This window comes from Bactrocera oleae, chromosome 5 (genome assembly GCF_042242935.1).
Source record: "Bactrocera oleae isolate idBacOlea1 chromosome 5, idBacOlea1, whole genome shotgun sequence".
In the NCBI taxonomy this organism is placed as follows: Eukaryota; Metazoa; Arthropoda; class Insecta; order Diptera; family Tephritidae; genus Bactrocera; species Bactrocera oleae.
Genome location: NC_091539.1, coordinates 6,422,566 through 6,443,722, shown reverse-complemented (window position 1 = coordinate 6,443,722; position 21,157 = coordinate 6,422,566). Strand labels below are relative to the sequence as shown.

Sequence of the window (21,157 nt, the reverse complement as noted above, 5' to 3'; positions counted from 1 at the left end):
TAAATACTTTAGAACTACGAAGATTTACCCTATACCTATTTCAAATAGGTCTCTCTCTCTCTGAAAATTAGAAGCGTAAGAACAAAATAATCTATAATAATATTCTATACACAAATTTAATAAAAATTATAACATTATCGTAAAATATTAAATAGGAATAAAGAGAAAATGGTATTAATAAAAGATACAACCAGTCATTTTGACCGGTTCGTAGTTCTAGTGTTAAACTGTAGCCGTAAACATATGTTTATTTGTTTTTCCATTTCCTAATTATCAACGCATGAGGATGTTTTTACCTAAACTAATATGAGCTGATGTCTATTTCTGTAAACAGCTGTCATCTGTCAAAAATAGTGGGCATACGTCAAGGCTCTGTTTGAATAAATTTTATCCCTTCCCGAAAGAAAACTGTCATAAAATATTTTTATTTTACTGTATTGCTGCTATTTACCGCTCTTTTTTTTGCGGTTTTTTACTATTACTATTCTCTTGTTTGCCGAATTTATGAGCTAAGTGCTCAATGTTTATTTAATTCGGTTATGAGTGTAAACGAAACCCTTTTGGACTGCGAATATTTAGATAAGTACCGCTACTTTGTAGCAGCATTGCGCGAAAACGCCGGACAGTCAGTCAGTAGAGTAATTAATTAGTCAGAAAACAGCCAAGTACTTATTTCGTTTATCAGAAGTATCAACAGTGAGCACAACTATCAGACAAGCAGTCAAATAGTTCTATTACTCATTGAGTTAATTCTAAATCTATTAACTCATGTTAATAAAAAAAATAAACTCGCATGTATTTCCGGCAAACAAATAAAAGTGCCATTGTAAATACTTAGGAACAGGAAAAATGGCATATAAATAAAGATAAAAAAGTGAATAGGTAAACAAAATTATTACAACAAAAACAATAAAAAGAAAACAGCACAATGAAATTATCACAAAATTTATCGTGATTTCAACTTTATTAATTATGCATTCATATTTATTGCATAGCATGTATATGTGAATGTGTGTGTGTTGCTCGGTTTGCAATTGTTTGTTTACTTTTTAGTTTTCTTATCACACAATTGACATGCACTTAGCGTGATTTTTAGCGGCATATTAACCTTGTGTTATATTGTTAGTTGTTTAAGTTTTCTTGCCAATATGAATATTGCTATCGATATAAATGTTTGAAATTTCAAATTTTGTGGAGAAAAGCAAGAAGTGTTACAAAAAAATCATGATTTAGTCTATAAAAGCTACAGAGCTTTTTTCTATTGTGAGAACAAGTTTTTTTATCCGTATTACATACTTATATGTTCAAAAATTCATTAAACCTACTGAAGCTTTCAAGCATATTCTAGTGAAAGCCTCAGAGCTTAATTTCACTGTACAAAAGAAAAATCATTATTGCATACGTACATGTTACATGCATTGAATTCACTGAAGCTTTCATGCACATGAGAGTTCTAGCTTAGTGACAGCTGCGAAGCTTTCTGCTTTTGCGAAAAGAACATTTTTTATCTGTATTACATACATGCAAGACTCAAAAATGCATTAAACTTACTAAAGCTTTTATGTATATGAAACCTTTAGCATAGTGAAAGCTGCGGAGTTTTCTTTTTGTGCGAAAATAAAAAGTTTTCCATCTGTATTACATACATGTATGTCTCAAAAATGCAGAACTTACTAAAGCTTTTGTGCATATGAAACTTTAGCATGGTGAAAGCTGTGTGCACGTTCCAAGCGTGTAGTAAACTTATTGAACGCTGTCATGCAGATAAAAGTTATCGCTTAGTGAAATCCGAGAACTTTATTTTGTTCAAAAAAGAGTTTCTAAATAAAATTTTAATTATTATGTTATTTTTTAAGACAAAAGAAATGTTTAAAAATAGTTGGTGAGCATAAGTAAATTTTTTAGGATCAAAAAAGTCTACCAAATTAAAGCTTGTAACCATAAATTTGAGTTTTTATTATAAGATTTTTGTTAACTTTAAATTTTAATTTAAAATAGTTAATTAATATAAAGCCTTCACGGCCAAAAGTTTTCATTATAAAAGAAATTATTTGAATAAAAAGCTAAAATATTAAAGCTTTTAGTGACAAATTTGGTTTTTCATAACAAAAAGAAATTTTATGGCAATATTAATTTAATTTTTTTAATATATCAATTAGTTATAAATTTTGTGAAGATATTCTTACAATATTTGTGCATTAAAAACGCTAAAAATGATTATATACACTTTGAAAACTTTTTACAAGTAATTTTTGTGCGCTTTTATTGCCTTAATTCATTTCGTTTTTATTATGAGTATGCATTTACAATGAAAATAGTAAAAAAAATCTTCACTACTCACTCGCCAAACCGGTCGTGCACAATACATACATATTTATGTTACTGAGTTAAGCCCTTTATTTGATAGTGCAGCAGTGTCCCTATTGCTCATAAATAACTACTGAGTGCAACGAGTGAGAGCGTGAGTATATGAGCTGTAGCAGTGATGTGTAGGGGAATAGCAATCAATTAAAGGTAGTTTTGGGTTTAAATAAGTAAATTAATGAAAATGTGTGCAAGGCAGTTTAAAAAAGTTTAAATGTGGTTTTAAAAGAAAAAATATGTAATTTAAGTCATAAAATTAAAATTATTAATAATAATTATCTTGATATCATCTTAAAATTTTAATAATTTTAAATTTTAATGTTAAAATAATCAGTTTTATGCTAGTTTTAAATCTAAGCTTTTTTAATAATTTGAAATTTAAATTTTAGTATCAAAATAATAATTTTAATAATGATTTTAATTTAAACTTTAATAGCAATTTTAAATTAAAATTTGAATACAAAATTTAAAATAAGCAAATGTAATTATAAATAATTCAACTATCTATATAATTTAACAGCACTAACGCCTGAGAACTCAAATTATTTTAGTTTTTAATTTTTTTAAGTTACAAATTTTGTTACGTTTTGGCGAGTGAAATAATTTTTTTTAGTTAAAAATTTGCGTGCAGACACCTTATAATACTTTTACAAGTGTGCCAACTAGTGGTAAATCAAAACAATAACATTAAAACTTTGCTGTAAACAATAAATGAATAAGAAATTTGTTACAAATAATTGAAAATTTGATTGTTACTGTGTTAATGTTGTTATGAGAATATGATTTATTATACATAACAAATTAAAATGTTTGAATTTTTGTACAATCTTTGGCATGAAATTGCAAAATATTTAAAATAGCAAAATTAATAACAAAAAAAAATTAAATTTTTACAATTATTATTATTGCAGTTATTAAAAATATAAATGCTGCTAATTTTTGGCACACGGCTGTAACTAGTTTGCATGTAATTACAGTGGTGCTTCACGCCAATAAAAAGCATTTAGTTGACTGACCCAGCAAAATTGAACAAAATTCATAAAGAATTGCCCTTCCTCGCTTTGCAACAACAACATAATTGAATTGTTAACATACGCCAACAACTAGTAGCCAAACAATACAACATGCGCGCTGGCGGATGCGTTGACTTTGAAATTTTTTACATTCTTGTCACAGTGCCAAAGCGGCTAACTACATTTGATTTGCACAAACAATTGGTTATCTTCAATTATTAACGCCTGACTATTATAAACATTTATTTACAATACATTTCAATATAATTTTTTTTTCACAGAAGTACAGCCAAAATGACTGGCCGCAATTAAGGCCAAGCTTACTAAATATAATGCCCATTTGTATTTGTAGGCGCAGAATATGTTTGTTTATATGCACGAAGGTGGTTTAAGCAGCTGCCATAATTCTCATGCGCAAATAAATAAAATTTAATTGTTGAAATGTGTGCGTGTTATTGCTTTTGTTTACAATTTAATCAAATATTCAAATGATATTTGCAAAATTCACAGCTTGGAAAAAATGCAACAATAATAACTATTAAATTGTCTGCAAACATACATATATACACATTTTACAGCTTCAAGTAATTTTACATGTAATCAATGCACTTTAGTTTATTTTAATTTTTATTATACATTGTGCGCGCTGCGCCCTTAACTTTTACCAGCGCGCTTCACCCACTATATGTTAAACTTGTCAATTATTTTTAAACGTTTAATAAACAATTGGTTTTAATGAAATTTTTTTTTTAAAACGCAATTAATGCGTTTTACATGCATGGCATTCGAGAAGTGTGGCGCGAAAAAGGAGAAATTATGTATTACTCATTTTCTTGCGCTGCAGACAGGCTTTTATCTGCGCTGCTTTGCATATTTGTTGCTATTTTTGATTTTTGCTGTCTGCAGGGCTTAATTGCTGCTCCTCGTAACATAGCACAAGTGTGGCACACATTTCTTAAGTGTCCAAAACAAGTTTGCACAACACAATATAATGTTTTTGTTTTGATCATTAAAGGTATTTTTTTTGTTTCGGTTTTTTCTCCATTATATTTTTCTGTTTTGGGTTTTTATTTTTATTTTTCTTTGTAATTTTTATTTTTTTAATTTTGTACTGCTTTCTTCATGTGTTGCTGCTTGCAAAAATTACATACACTTTTTGCGCTCATATAAACAATAATTTTCTGACACATACAAGTTATAAAATGTTTATTTACTTTATTACAATATTCACGCGGATTTTTGCGCTAAGAATTATGCGCAGCATTTGCAAATTGAGATTGCAAGCTAATTGCACAAATTGCCATTCATAAAAATATTGTTATTTTATAAATGCAGTGAATTTTGTACAGAAGCGATAAATTGGTGAGTTTCAAATTTTATTTAAAATATCGATAATTTTTGTAGTAAAATATGTGTTTAAGCGCAAAGGCATTGTTTCCGGAAATAATTTAGAGAAAATTGAAATTGTGATATTCTGTATATATATGGATGTACTTATTTATATTAGGGTTTGGTGAGGTTAAATTAGATTGCAGAATTGATCCTGATCGATGGATCTCACTTAGACAACTGTTCATCTGTTATGTTACCCATAAACCCCTAAAAATGGATCATCAGATCCTCATAGATCAACATGGCGTTTTAAGTTTACCACAAATTTTATATTAGAATTTGGTTGCTGAAAAAATTATACTTTTTTTTCAACTCTCACACTCTTAAGTGCTTCTATTTGTTGCAATAAAAGTCCTCACCAAACATAAAAGCGTTAACTCTATTGTTTTCCAATATTATACAAAAATATATGTGATCATTATTCTCATACTCGTATAACTAACATGGGAAATGTTTTTATAAATAAAATTAATTTTATACATAATTTACGCATTCTTTTTTACGAAAAAACATTTTATATTCTTAAAGTGGAGTCTCTGAGCTTTACTCAACTCTAAGACATCTGTATAAGAAAAGTAGTTACAACTGTTTAAAAATGACAAAATTTCTCCAAATTTCAAAAAATTTAAAAAGTTCTTAAGGTTTCCAAATTTTTCTAATTTTCAAAAATTTCAAATCTTCAAAATTTCAAAAATTTATAACTTCTCCAAATTTCGAAACTTGATTATTTTTGATAATTTACAAAATTTTTCGAAATTTCAAAAAAAAATTCGAAATTTCAAAAAATTTTCCAAATTACAAAAATTTAGTGACTAATAATTTTTGATAACTTACACAATTTCTTTAAATTCAAAGTTTAATCATTTTCGAGAGGATAATATTGAAAAATATTTTTGGAGCACCCTAATATACGTATATAAAAAATATATGTATATAATATTATAAAATGTTCCATTAAAATGAATTTTAGGTAAAGTTAGAGCGTCATATTTGACCTTTATGCGCTTAAAAGCTTTAACAAATTAAATTTACACTTTAACAAACCTATCAAAAATATAAATAAGTGCTGCGTGGTGGATTTACAAATTTATTGCCAACTAACACATAGTCATAAAGGTTGTTTATTCTATAAATTTCGCAGGATGATTTACATTTTTTATTATTTTAATAATTTCAAACAAAAAAATATATATTTATAGTGTTCCACATTTATTATTTCTATAATAAAACTATTTTTGATAATACTCAATTGCAATAAATTATTCTTAAATTAATATTATTATTTCAAAGTGTTAATTCAAATTATAATGTATCGATAACATTTTTGTTTACATTTATTGCAGCGATTTACGTGCAGACACCTTACCATACTTTTACGTGCGTACGAACTAGTGCTAAAGCAAAACAATAACATCGAATAACGTAAATTTAAAACTACGATGTTAACAACAAAAAAAAAAACAATAAGAAACTAGTTACAAATAATTGAAAATTTAATTGATTTTGCGTTAATGTTGTGTTGTGAATATGATTTGTAGTGCATAATGAATTAAAATGTTTAGAATAGTATAATAAAAGTGAAAGTTTGTAAAGCACGTGCGTGAAAGTATGTAGCTGGAAAATTGGCTTCAAAATTCAGCAAGCTGCAGAATTGTAGTGCGCCAACGATTTATGGGGAACTATTGAAATGTAGCACATACAGTAGTAAAGGAGAATTTATACCGCGTCACATAACCTTAATGCAGTTGATGAGAAAACTGAACTATACATTTTATTGTAGTTATGCGGGTATTGCCATTTTTATTTTTTATATTATTTTTTATTTTTATTTATTTTGTGATTTTTATTTTTTTGTAATTTTTTTTTTATTTAATAATTAAAATAAATATTTTTTAGCATATTTTTTTATATTTATAGTATATATTTTTTTTACTGTACATTTCATTGCAGTTTTTTGCCATTTCATACAAATATTCACCATACAATTTTGTAATTGCTTATTTATTTATTACTATTTATTACCTTTCGCCATTTGTAATAGAATAAGCGACTTCAATTATATCATAATAGTAAATTACTGCCAAGTAATTTGAGTAGCTTTAATTAGTTCACTTTTTTCGCAAGTCTTTTGCACAATTTTTTCACTCTGCGGTAACGTATTTTGTGGTTTCATTGATAAAGAAAAAAAAAAATTTTAAAATACATTTTAATAGTATTTTTGCTTCTTTTTGTCACTTTTTGCTTATTTATTGTTTACACACTTTGTGGTTAACCGTGGCGTATACTTCTTCAATTCACTGCTGGCGGTGTCAATAACGCGCGGCGCAACACAAAAGCCACTTTTGTCAATTTACACCGGCTAATGAGCGAACAGCGTATACTCCAAGCACAATAGTATTTGTAGTGCGCGTAGTTGTTGGCGGTTAAGCGTTTCACAAGCAAATAAGAGTGTTGTCTAGTTTTATCGACGTTTATAAGCGGTAAATGTTGCGACGTTGCCATCACAAACATACATATTGTATATGTGATGTGGGCATTGGAGCGCCAATATAGTGGATAAAACAGAGAAATAATAAATATATTTTATGTGAGTAGCATAACAGAGAACCGATACCATGGCAACACCGATATAATTATGCGGTAGTGCAACAATAACAACAACAGTGTGGTGCATAAAAACAATTATATTGACATTGTAAAGTGTTGTAAGGAAATGCGAGTTAACTGCTGTTGCATGCGCGCTCATACAAACTCGCTACTAGGTATATGTTCTCAGCACGCCACGTGCTCTCCACTCTTTAATACTGAGAAGTCAAAACTTGTTGCTCAGCTTAGTCGCGCGATTTTGGTATTTTCTCAAGTTCGCTTTATTTTTTGGCTAAACAGACAGCTGCTTTATAGCTTTATTTACCGCCGCCACATCTCCACATAACGTCGCGCCTTCTACTAAGCTGAGAACTTGCCTACCAGCTGTGCAATTATCATAAGTAGCGTCGATCGGTCGGTTTTCATGCTTAAACGCTTTGATTTACTTATAGTGATCGATTTTAGTGTCATTAGCGCGCATTTAATTCGGCTTAATTTCATTTTTATTAGTTTTTTTGTTGTAAAAAGTAAAAATATAAAAAAGCTTTTAAAAGTTCCAAAGCTTAAGCGCTTGAATTGTTTACTTTACGTATTTTATTTCAAATTTTGTTTTTATATGTATTCTTCTGTGTAACCAGCGCTCAGGCATGGCATTAGGGGATATTTCTGGTTGTTGTATTTTCCGCTCAAATTAAGCTGCTTAAATCTGAGCTATATTCGGCACTGGCAGGTACCACATAAATTACTTTTGAGTGGCAAAATAATTTTGTGAAAAGGGGAAAAGTTGATATCACTAGCACTATAGGCTCTTTAACGCTCTGAGTTCATTTCGGGCTTGAAAAGGCTTCTTATAAAAATGTGTGCGTCATTTGGTGGCTGTTAAAAATTTGCAGTGCGCTCAGCCGAATGTCTTACAAAGCAGCAAGCTTGCTATATGTATCATATAAAGTTTGTTTCGGGGTAATGCAAGAAAGTTTGTGTATTACGTCTCAAGAAACTTCCAATTTGATTCTTCTTTGTACTTGAAAGTTTCGCTTGAAAGTTTGTTTTAATTACAACTTACTTTCATATTTCTGTATATGTCGGGAACGAAGCTTATAGAAGAAGCGTCAGTTTTGCAAAATTTTATTTTTTATTAAGCGTTTGAGAAGTGTCGATGTGTTGATAAATCGTAAGAAACTACGAAAAAGTGTGGCCGCCTGAATGTATGCTTTAAATAACAACTTACTTTTATATTTCTATACAATTTGGGGGGGGAAAAAAATGATAGAAGAAAAGCAACAGACTGGCAAAATTTTATAATATAAATCATTGGCATAGTATAGTTGTTCAGCAGATGAAATAAAAACAACAGAAAATATTGCTTGTTTTTGCCTAAAAGTATACTAAGAAATTTTTTAGGAAAAAGGAATACCTGTCCTAAAGTTTTGAGTAACTCACTACTCCTACTGCTATAGCACTTAAAAACCTATCTACACTAAATCGTTGTTAACTAAAATAATATTAGCTTATTATCTCTCTAATTTTACCAAAATTATTGTATATATCTTTGACAAATACAAAAAATATCTTCCATATAAAACGTAGCGCTTCGTGGTGTCTTAACTACCGTCGCTTGTATTAAGTTATGCTATATTTGGCTCAGAAATTCCCCAACACAGCTCCCAGCTTTTAAATCGCGCTCTTTGCTTCACCCACATCTCCACAAACGTTTGGTAAATCAATCTCAGCAATTGAACTTTGCTTGCGGGTATGCAATTAATGTTTTTTTTTTGCGTCTAATGAGTTAAATAATGCTAAATTGTACTTTACATTTTCTAATTACATCACAACAACAGCACAGATTTTTTAGAAGAATTTACTAAGTCAACAACTGCTAATAAAGCATAGCTTTGTTCTGTTGTTATATGCTATTTCTGTTGTTGCTGTCATTGATAGTTGTTTTTGTTGCGTACATTTCAATCGCGCCGGCGTGTTGGGAAAATACGCGCATTTTTTTCTGTTAAAATTAGCGCTAAATAGAGAATATGCGTGTTATGAGGTGAGTAAAAGTGAAAACACTAAAAAACATTAAATATTTATATACATATTATATACATTATATATATATATATATTGTATTAAATATATATTATATTATATAAATTATATATATTGAATATTTATTTTTTTTTAAATTATTTTTTGCATTAATATTTGTATAAAAATACAATATAAACATTATAAGTTTATTTTATTTTATTATATTAAAAATTAAGTTTATTTTTAAATAAAATTTCTTTTTAGTTTTCTAATTGTTTTTCATTATTTTTTTTTTTATTTAAATTAAAATGTTTAAAACATTTCAGCATTTTTGGTTTTTTTGAATAAATACTTGTATAAAAATACAATATAAACATTTTAAATTTTTTTTTGTTTTCTTTTAATATTAAAAATAAAATTTATTTTCAAATTAATATTTTTATTTTTTTTATTGTTTTAAGTTATTATTTTTTTTTAACTAAAATTTTTAATTAATAACAATTTCAGCATTTTTAGTAAACAAAACAAATGAATTTTGTTTTTTAATAATACATTTTATTAAAAAATAAATAAGTTTTATTTGTCTATGTTATTTTATTGTTTTATTCTAATTATTTTATTTTGTTTTTTATTTTAAAATGTTTTTTTGTTAATTGATATTTTTGATAGATTTGATACAAATTTTATTTTTTATTAATTTTGTTGATTATAATTATTTTGTTAGTCAAAAAGAGACAAATTTGTAATAGAATTAAATAAATTACTTAAAAAATTTATTTTGTAATTAAATAATTATTAAATAAATACTTTTTTTAAATAACAATGTAACAAATGTAGTATATTAAAAATATATATTTTTTGTCCCTTTTTTTTTGTTTTGTCCTATGTTTTATTTTTATTTATTACATTTCAATTTATTTAATTAATTTCATTTTATTATTTATTAAATTTATTTTATGTTTATTGTAATTTTTTCTTTTAAAAGTATTGTTTATTTTAGTTTTAAAAATCTGAATTCATTATAATACAATTTTATTTTTTAAATATTTGATTTATGTTAATTTATTTCATTGGTTTTATTAAGTGTGAAAAACTTTAAGTAACGTATAGTTCTATTTTATTTTCATTTTTTTTTTTAGTTATAATTTATTACTTTTTGTGTCAAATAAAACTAAATTGTTTTAAATAAATGTATTTTCTCTTTTTGTTCCTTTTTTCATGTTTTTTTTATTTTAATAAATTTATTTTATTTTTTTTTTTGGTTTTGTATAAGAGATAATTCATTATTTTTCATATACTTTCAAATTATCTTTAATATTAATTTAATAAAAAATTGTTTTATATAATTTTATTCACATTTTTATTATTATTTATTTTTACTAGCTTAATATCCATCACTTTGCCATTACTAACATTATATATTTCTGCTATTACAACCATTTATGTATCAATTACTCGCTGTGTATTGCGCGCGCTTTGACGTGTTGCGCGTGCGCGATGCGCAGTCGGCAATTGCAAACATTTTTTCCGCTGCAGTTTTTATTGCAATTAAATGGGCGTCTACTGGTTTTGTATTGCTTGCCACTACGTCTATCGTAGTTCAGCTTCTTATGAACAAACTTTAATTGCTGTAGTTGTTTTTGTAGTTGTGTTTGCGCTCTCTCACACTGAGCAACTGCAAACAAGTTTGTTGAACTTGCTTGGCGTTGTGCCAATTCCAGTTGACTGGGAAATTTTGGCCCAGCGCCAACGCTTATAACAACAAAAACAATGACAACAACAGTAGCTAGAACAATAAGTCATCTTACAGTAGTGTTGTGCGTGTGTGTGTGTGTGTGTGTTTACAGTGTATACATTGATGCTGTCGTTTGTTGTGTTCAATAAATCACGACTGTGTTCAATGTACGCTGTTTTTGCATGAAATTTTTATTTAATTTTTTATTTCACGAATTTTATTTTTTGCTTAGTTTCATGTATTTTGTTGTTGTTGTAGTTTATTTAGTGCGATTTCTGCCTGGTTTTCGTTAGAATTTTATTGCCTTTGATCAGCGCATGTTCAATTTAATTTTTTGCTTTTTGGCAATTTCAATAAATAATTGCGACGAATTCGAGTACAAAGGTTAGCTGCGCTTAAACTGGTTCAAGTTCGTTAAAAAATGGTGTTGACATTTTGTTAACTTTTTTCGTTGGAAAAGGCACTTTAAAAACAAATACACAATAAGAATAATATGTTATGACAGTAGCTATAACTTTTACTTGATCTAATAATTTTTTTTTTATTTTTTTCTAAATTAAAATTAAAAAAAAAATAAATAAATTTATATACATATATATTTAAAAAATTTTTTTTTATGATTTTCAAGTAATTTCCGGAAAATATGGCATATAAAATAAAACTGTTTTAAAAAATTAATTTATTTTATTTGTGTCTATTTATTTTAGTATTAAGTAATATTTATTTACTATTTATTTGATTACAGTTTTTTTAATTATTTCATTTAAGATGCAAGATGACTTAAAAAGCAAAGCTAACTATAATTAGTTATAAATTAAAGCTTACATATTTTTTTGTACTTTAATTATTTCTAAAAAAAAAATTACCTGAATAATGACAACAAAAATCAATCTTTTTAATTACTTTTTTTAGTAAATAAGTAATAACAATAAAAATAAAAAAACTTAAATTATTAAAAAATAAACTTAAGAGAAAAACAAAAAATTAAAAAAAAATGTTAAATAAAAAAAATAATTAAAACAAAAATTTTGAAATAAAAGATATATAAAATCGATTATGAAAATATTTAAATGATATTACTGTTTTTTTATTAAATTCCCAAAAATTTTTTTTGATTTTTCAATTGCCATTTCTATAGCATATTAATTTTAATATATATATATAATTGTTGCAGAAAAGATTTTAAATTCTTAGAAATCAAACTTCTGAAGGAAGAAATATATTTAAGAAAAATATAGACTTAAAATTTTTATTTAGAATTTTATGAAATTACTTTTAACTGTTTTTTCCTTTGAATTCCAAACAGAAAAGATTTAAATTCTCAAAAATTAAACTTCTAATGGTATATGTCAAAACTAAAAATTAAAAAGAAAAAATACAAAAAAAATATTATCAAAAAATTTTATACTTAATGCCATTTATATATAATATTTTTTTTATTATTTTGATTTTAATTTTAATAATAATTATAACTTTTGAAAAAACTGTAATGTAGTAAAAAATAAATTTATGAAAGTAGTAGAATTTATAAAAATTAAAATATTTAAATAATACATTACAAAAAAAAAATAATTAAATCAAGATTTCGAAATAAAAAATTATAAAAACAATTTAAAATATATATGTATATTAATATTACATATTAAAAAAAAAATTGTAATGTATTAAAAAAAAAAAATTATGAAGGTAGAATAATTTGAAAAAAGAAAATAATTAATTTAATCAATTAAACATTAAATTAATTAAAACCAAAATTACGAAATAAAAAATATTAAAAAGAAAAAAATTAATTAAACTTAATTAAAATTATTAAACTTAATCTTTTATTCAGAATTATTTTATTTTATGTATCATTTAGAATTATTTTATTTTATATATTATTATTATTTTTTTTAATACATAAAATTTTTTATTTATTTTTTAGCTATTATTTTTAGTTATTTTTTTTATTTCATTTTAATAATTAAATTATTTTCAGACAAAACATTTATTTTTAGTTATCAACTCATAAAATTATAAAAATAAATATATATAAAAATAAAAAATTATTAAAAAAAAGAAATATTTAAAAAAAAATTTTTAAAAAAAAATTTTATTAAAAATACAAATTTTAGTAATAAAGTTGAAAAAATATTAAAATATAAAAATACAAATTTTTGAAATTTTCAAATTCAAAAAATTGAGCATACATTTTTTTTTTTCTAAAATATGCTCTGCTATTTTATATTATAATATTATATTTTTTGCTGAACTGCAAAAGAATCGAAATAAATTTTTGACTTATAATTTTAGATTTGAAATACTTTTTGAAAAAAAAAGTAATAATAAATGAACACATAAACGGGAACAAGCGTATAAATTTTATAAAAATAACAAAATATTAAAAAAAATTGAAAAGGTAAGCAAATTACAACAAAATAAAACAATTTAGATTTTTTTTTTATTTTATACTTTTATTAATTTAAAAAAAATCGAAATTGGGGTTTTAACTATTATCTCATACTTAATATATAACACAAAAATTAAAATTTTCGGTAAGAAACATAATAAATATGTAACAAAGTGTAATGAAACTAAGAAAATAATTAAGAAAAAATATCAAATAAATAAACATTTAAACAATAAACTTTTTTATCTTGTAAAGTATGTAAAGAAATTTCGCTTATAAAATTCTTTAGTTTAGGAAAATTTTTATGGCATAAAATAGCGTAACGATTGATTGAACACCCTAGAAACTAAAAATCGAAAGATAACCAAAAATTATGAATTAAAAAAAAAAAATAGAAATATTAAAAAAAAACATTAAGTTAGAATTTTAGAAAGTTTTTAGAATAAACACTTTTTTACTTTGTTATTTTTGAGAAACAAATCCCTGATTGAAATCACAGCACATGCGCCTTAATAAAACGCAATTTCGGTTTACAACAGCTGCCGTTTATTTATCATAAAAATAATTACATTGTTTAAAATGTTTTTTACTGTGGCGCAGCCGCCGATATCTATTTATATAAGAAAAATCATTATTATTTTCCCTGTCAGACGCTTTGCGGGTTTTTGCATTGTTGCCAGGAATGTGTTAATTAAAACAAAAAAAAAAATACCGCCCGCAAAAATCAGAAAACGTTTAATTCTACAGGAATCCCATTTAACACCTGTTTGCCTTTAAATCACTCGCACACGTTATCGTAGGCAATTAATGTGTTTCAATTTGTTTTATTTGTTTTTTATGCATTTATTTTCCACCGCAGCGACTTAAACGTCGCGCTATAGGCGATTAACCGATTGCCGGTCACGTTTTTGAAACAGTGCAAGCGACATATGCGCATGTGGCTATGTGTGTGTGTGTCTACTTGCAAGCACATGTGAGTAGGTGAGGTCGAGAATCCCCTTTTTCCAAAATAGGGGGTGTGTTGGGATTTTTTATGCTTTTTTTTTACTTTGCTTTGACTTTGTATATATTTTTTATACTTATATATTGTATAAATTATCCTCGGCATAAACTAATTATTTCGAGTTATTTGATTTATTCAAATTCTTAGAATTTGTTAGCAGAAAACTATGCACCTAAGTTTTATAACTGAGAAATAATTGCCTATCAACCACAAATGGAAATTGATGGGCCGCTAGAAACCCACAAGAAATTTACAAAACAATTTACAATTATTCGCAGAATAGTAAACGAAAGTGATGAAATGCGAAATATTAATTTTTCTTGGTATATATGTATAACCATACATCCATATACGACTAAAATCCGGTTAAGAAAAAAATGTTTGAAATTCATGTATTTCATATAAATAATTTGTTAAGCGAAAAAATTGTTTAAAAAAAAAAAACTTTAAATTTTTTTTTCCAAAAAAAAAAATGTTTAAAAAATTTTTTTTTTCTATTAAACTATTTAAAATTTTATTTTCCGAAACCAATTTTTTTCGCTTAACAAATTATTTATATGAAATACATGAAAAAAATGTTTTAAAAAATTATTTTCGAACAAACATTATTTGTCAAAAAAAAACAAAATATTTAAAGAAACTACTTCGATTTAGTTTAATAATTTTTAATGTCAAACATTATTTGTTATGTATACAAATTTTATAAATTTACAATAATACGCAGTATATAGTAAACGAAAGTGATGGAAATATTATATTAATTTCTTATACAAGTACATGTACTCATACAACCATAGCCACTAAAATCCGGTTAAGATTAAATAAATTTTTTTCTGAAATTCACATATTTCATACAAATAATTTGTTTAGCAAAATAAATGTTTTCCAAAAAAATAAATATATTTAAAAAAAATATTTTCCAAAAGAAAAATTTTTAGAAAATAATTTTTAAATAATTTTGTATGGCAAACATTTTAATTTAAGTATAATATATATATAATAATTTTATGGTTTTTACAATTAAAAAAAAACTAAAAAAAACTGTGCAACTGAAGTTAACGTTTTCTCTTGTTCTCATCTAAGATTGTAGTATTATATATTAGCCACGATTGAAAACATGACGCAAAAGCGTAGCGTTTATCATTTGAAAAAAATATTTTAGATTTCGAGAATTTAATAAATTCTTAATTAAATACGTTCATGAGTCAATTTTCAAATGTTAAGTATTGAACATATGATAAACAGTCAATGACAGACAATCGATAATGGTTATCAATAAACTGATTGCACACGTGATAAAAAAATGTATTTTTCTGACTTCTTAACATAATCATTTGATAAAAATATTATTTTTTCGAAATCGCCTACAGTGGGTAAACCACACGGCGCGAGTGGAAAACCCACAGTGCCGCTGAAGTTTTCATAAGAAAAAATTTACTGTCTTACTGTTTATACTTTGTATTAACTTGAATTATGAAATAATCGGAATTAAATTAAAAATATTTCACAACCCAAGCGAGCAATTATCTATGCATTTGTATGTGTAAATGTATGCATGTATGTATTGTGATATATGCTTAAGTGGCATCACAGCTACTCTGAGCACACGTTAAGAAAACTTGCATTATTTGCACATAATTACAACAACAATGTAAATTTGTTGAGTTAGAGTCCATTTGAAACTAGCATTTAAAAATATTAACAATTGTTTAGTGCACTATTAGCAATAATTTAATTTTATGTTACATTTTTGCAAAATATTTTGTTGTGAAAATTAATTCTTTTGTAGTGAAATATGCCTCGATGTAATATTGAACGATCGGAAAACCTGGCTCGAGATTTCGATCTCGAAAATTTTTAATAGTTTTTTTTTTAAACTGTTGTTAATGCATAAAATCAATAAATACATAAACAAATAAATATTAAGAAAAATATCACTTAATATAACATTCATAGTTAAAAACGAAAATAAAACATAACAAAAAAAAATAAAAAAAACATAACAAAAAAAAAATAAAAGAAAAATTAAAAAAAATAATTATAAAAAAAAATAATAAAAAAATAAATAATAAATAATAATAAAAAATAATAATAAAAAAAAAAAAATAATAAAAAAAAATTAAAAATGTTATAACAGATTTGAAGCGAAAACTGCCGTAAATATATTTTATGTCAACCTCGTATGTGCCTAAAATGTATAAAATTATGAGAAAACAACAAAAATTAAATAAAAATATTGAGTTTAAAAATTGAAAATTTAATTAAATGATGATCATAAAAATTTAAAAAATTGTTTTAATTTGTATTAAAAAGTAAACCGTTTTATATTTTATAGTTTGAAATTATTATTTTTTAATTACAAATTTTTGTGTGTTTTTATATATACATTTTTTTAAATAAAAAATTTTATTTCAGTTTTTTAAATTTTAATTTTTAAATTTTTAAATATTTTTATTTAATTTTACCTTTTGTTTCCAATTTTTATTTTTTATTATTTTACTTTCAATTATTTTCTGTATTTTTGCTTGTAACCTTTCATGTAATAAAACTAGTCGTAATCGTTTGCTATCAGTTCTATTTTATTCTGCGCACTTACTAATTATTGATTTAAGTGGCAATTTAAAGCGATTAACGCCGAGAAGAAGCATATGTACATATGTACAATACATACATATGTATGTGGGTTTGTATATTTATAAAGCTATTTTCATGCAGTTAATAATTTTACGAGTTGAAAATTGTCGGCTATAGTAGACATAATTTTAGATAATTCTCAGAATTTCACATAGTGTGATATAAATTCTTTTATATGCGTAAATAAAACCATATTCGCAGTACACGTTTTAATTATTTTATTTTAAGGTTTTATCCTTTTTTTACACATATATTTTATTTGTTTTTTTATTTCATATTTTCATTTTACGTTTATTTTCTATATATGTATATATATTTTTTTTATTAATTGTTAAGATTTGAATTTTTTACATTTCATTCTTAAATATTTAATTAAAACAACATTCAAATGCTGGCACCCACGCAATGTTACTCATACGCCTAGTAGCATCGTTCGCCAAATATATGAATGTTTAATGTCGGCATACTATGTATGTTATATTAACATAGCACCAAAATTGTTTGTTTATTAATTGTTACTCATACGTACCGTTGCACTGTATCTGCTCAATGCCAGTGGCCAGCACGAGCAATGCGCTTAACAGCAAATGTAATCCCTTCGCCATTGCTGTTGTATGAATTTTTCGCTGAACGCTTTTAGCACTGTTATTTCAAAAGTTTTTTTTTTATTTTGCAAATAACGAATCGTATCGAATTTAATATTTTTTTACTTGTATAACCAAATAAACGCGCCACTAAGCATTAAGCTTGCTTAAATTTATCTGAAAATAAAAATTAAATAATTATTTTAATAAATAAAATAAATTAAACGATAAATTATTAATATTAATTGCTTAATTATTCTCTATTATTTAAAATATTTTATTATTATTGTTAAGCTTATACTTTTTTCTACAATATAAAGTTAATACAATATGTTAAAACTACTGAAACTAGAATAGAAAACTATTATAAACAAAATTGTGAGCAATGTTATGCATTTTGGTACTTTATGATTTTTTTTGCTTAAATTTATTGTGAAATTTTTTCGGTATTAGTTTTATATGAGTTTAGAAATTTTAAAGTATTTTGTTAATTATATTTTAAGTCTTTTATTTTTTACATTGATTTTATATATACGAACTAGTTTACACAGTTTTTGAGATATCAATCCGAAATTTTGCACCCGTCCTTTACTCACAAAATAGCTGCTCATTTGTGAGAACGGCCGATACCGGACCACTATAGCATATAGTTACTCCACAAACTGAGCGATCGGAATAAAGTGCTTGTATGGAAAACTTTTTCATTTGACGAGATCTCTTCAAGAAATTAAAAAATGGTGTAATCTCCGAAGAAATTGTTCAAATCGGATCACTAAAGCATATAGCTGGCATACAAACTAACTGATCAAAGTTCTTGTAAGAAAGTTTAGTATATGTGAATTGTATAGCAACCGAATTAAACATTTTTCCTCCTTTTAAGATAATATAGTCTTTGCCGTCGGTGTAAAAAGATTTTCTTCATCATTTACCTACTTTTTTAAACTTTTGTATAATTTTTTTGTTGCATATTCTTGTAAGCATATTTTCGAGAATTTATTCATTAATTTTTTTATGTATTTTTATGTATATATTTTTTTTCCAAAATTTTAAATTTTTTTGCTACAGTTTAAATTTTTTATTGTAGAATGGTATTTTCTGCTCTTTTTTAGATTTTTAAGTATTGATCTCAGGCTTATTAATATTTTATAGAAAAATAATGATTTTTATTAATAATACTTGTTTTTTTTACTTTATAAACATATTTTATTTAGATATATAAATATTTTTTAATTTCATATTCCACAGTTTAAATTTTTAAAAATAGTTTTTGCTTTTTTTATTATAAATTTTTAAATATTACTTGTGTATATACATAGAATTAAGAAAAATAAATCAATTAATTATATATTTATTTTTTTTTCGCATTTATTTTAATGTCTTATGCCACAGTTTCAATATTTTCTAATGGTTTTTGCTGTTTATTATACTTTTTTATTAAATTTTTTTTATTTCTTTCATGTGAGTTTATAGTATTTTTTTCTTTAATTTTATTTATTTATTAATTTTTTGTGCAAAAAAAATTTTTTTTAAGCTGAAACTTTTGTGAATATTATTGTATATTTTATGAACATTTATATATTTATTTATTTTTGTAAATTTTTAGTTTTATAATATCAGAATTTTTTTGTGCTTCTTTGCATAAATTTGCTTTTAGTTGTTTTTATGAATAGATGTATTTTTATTTCAAGTTTTTAAAAAGTTTAATTATTGTTAAGCTATTTGTCATTGTTATAGATAATATTTTTTTTTTTTTTGAAAATTTATTGAGTTATTTGCTTTTTGTAAAATAGAAAATTTTTTTTAGAGTTCAAAATTTAATGAATATTATTGTATATTTTATGAACATTTCTTTAATTTGTAAAGTTTAAGTTTTTCAATTTCAGATTTTTTTTTGTGTTGTTTTGAAAACTTATTCTTTGTTGCTGTTATTATGATTTTTTTCGTTTTTATATATAATTATTTTTTTGAAATTTTATTTATTTACTTATTTATTTTTTGCAAATTTGAACATTTTTTTTCAAGTTCAAATTTTTATGAATATTTTTTTATATTTACGAAATTTTATTTATTATTAATTTAGTTTTGTTAATTTTAAGTTTCTTAGTTTCAAGTTTTTCAAGCTTATTTTCCTTTTTGTATATTTTATGAATATTTTATTATATTGACCTCTTTCAATTACCTTCACTATTCCCACCACTTCACGCTAAGTATATTTTTTAATTCCGCGCTAACGAGTTAGCCCTTTAAAACAAAACCGACATATTCGAAAATATTTAAATATATATTTTCTTTTTCGATTCCGCTTATAAGTCGCGACGCTAGCAGCCAACGCGTCAGGCTTAACTTTCGCCAAATCAAAAGCACTTTTCGTATGCTGATTTCTTGTTTCTATATTTTACTTTTTTTAGAAAACGCGATAATTCTACTTGCCCGCTATTTAGCCCGTTAACTGTGGTATGATTTCGTTTTGACAGTACTCAGGCACACATATGAGGCGCAACTCATCCGCACGGCTGGAATTATGGCGTTCAACTAATTAAATGTATGCGCAGCGTTGCCGTCTTAAAAAGACGGTTTGTCAAACAAATATTCAACAATTTCAAGTACTGATTGTTTTCATCATATTTATTATGGTTGTTATTATTGTTGCTGTTGATGGTTGTTGTTGGTTTTTTAATGTATTTGTGTGTGGGTCTTGCAATTATTTATCTCTAGCATTGTCCGATTGAAGTGCGGTTCTTAACGCTGATATTGTAGCTAACTGGCTGCTTGTTGTTGTTGTTGTGGGTGTATATTTTTTTTATTTGTTGTAATTTATTTACACTCATAAACACTTCACTAAGAGGGCTACAGCGATATTGAAGTTGTTGCTTTCTTCTTGTTGCTATTGTCGTTATCATTACTGTTATAATGAATCGTAAATTCTGTAAGATATTCATAGAGTTATATATGTGCGTATGTGTATGCGAGTTATTAGTTGATTACGTAGATAATTATGAGTATTTTTTTTTGTTTTTGCGGGGGAGGTTGATAAAATGCCTTACGCATAGTCATTGTGTCGTCACAGCAATGGTATATGTCACTTGCAGGTCACTAAAAAACTCTCCTTTAGGGAACAGTCGTCAATCCGGGGACCGCTTTCGCATTACTTCACATGGCGTTCCATATATCTCGTCTTAAGACTTATATGTCATTACCTGCGTTTTTAAATCCGTAGTACATTTTCCATATAATTTTTCACGTTCTTCTGGTTTTCCTCATTTTGAAGCATGACAGTTATGATGTTTTCCGCATTCAGGGGGCCGATCAAAGTGTGGAGCCTATTTCGCCGCGTTTGCCAGCGTGTACATTTGAAAAATGTGTGTTCAGCGTCGTCCTCGAACGCGTCGTTGTATATACAGGACAGCTCTTCGACTTTTGCCATTTTATGTAGAT

At 25.2% G+C, this 21,157-nt stretch overlaps 1 protein-coding gene across 2 annotated transcripts in view; it reads right to left on the bottom strand.

Moving 5' to 3' along the window:
• The window catches only part of LOC106615056 (sodium/potassium/calcium exchanger 4), a 35,541-nt gene extending 15,262 nt beyond the window's left edge, over positions 1 to 20,279 (bottom strand). The window contains exons 1-2 of one of the 2 annotated variants that reach the window (XM_014231087.3): positions 19,902 to 20,279; positions 17,668 to 17,899 (exon numbers count right to left, since the gene is read on the bottom strand). In XM_014231087.3, coding sequence (XP_014086562.2) covers positions 17,668 to 17,743 — 76 coding nt within the window. In that variant the 5' untranslated portion in view covers positions 17,744 to 17,899; positions 19,902 to 20,279. Of the gene's footprint in view, positions 1 to 6,791; positions 7,171 to 17,667; positions 17,900 to 19,901 lie in introns of those variants that run through there. The other variant, XM_036376998.2, reaches the window with a different exon arrangement.
• Between the last annotated feature and the right edge of the window lie 878 nt (positions 20,280 to 21,157).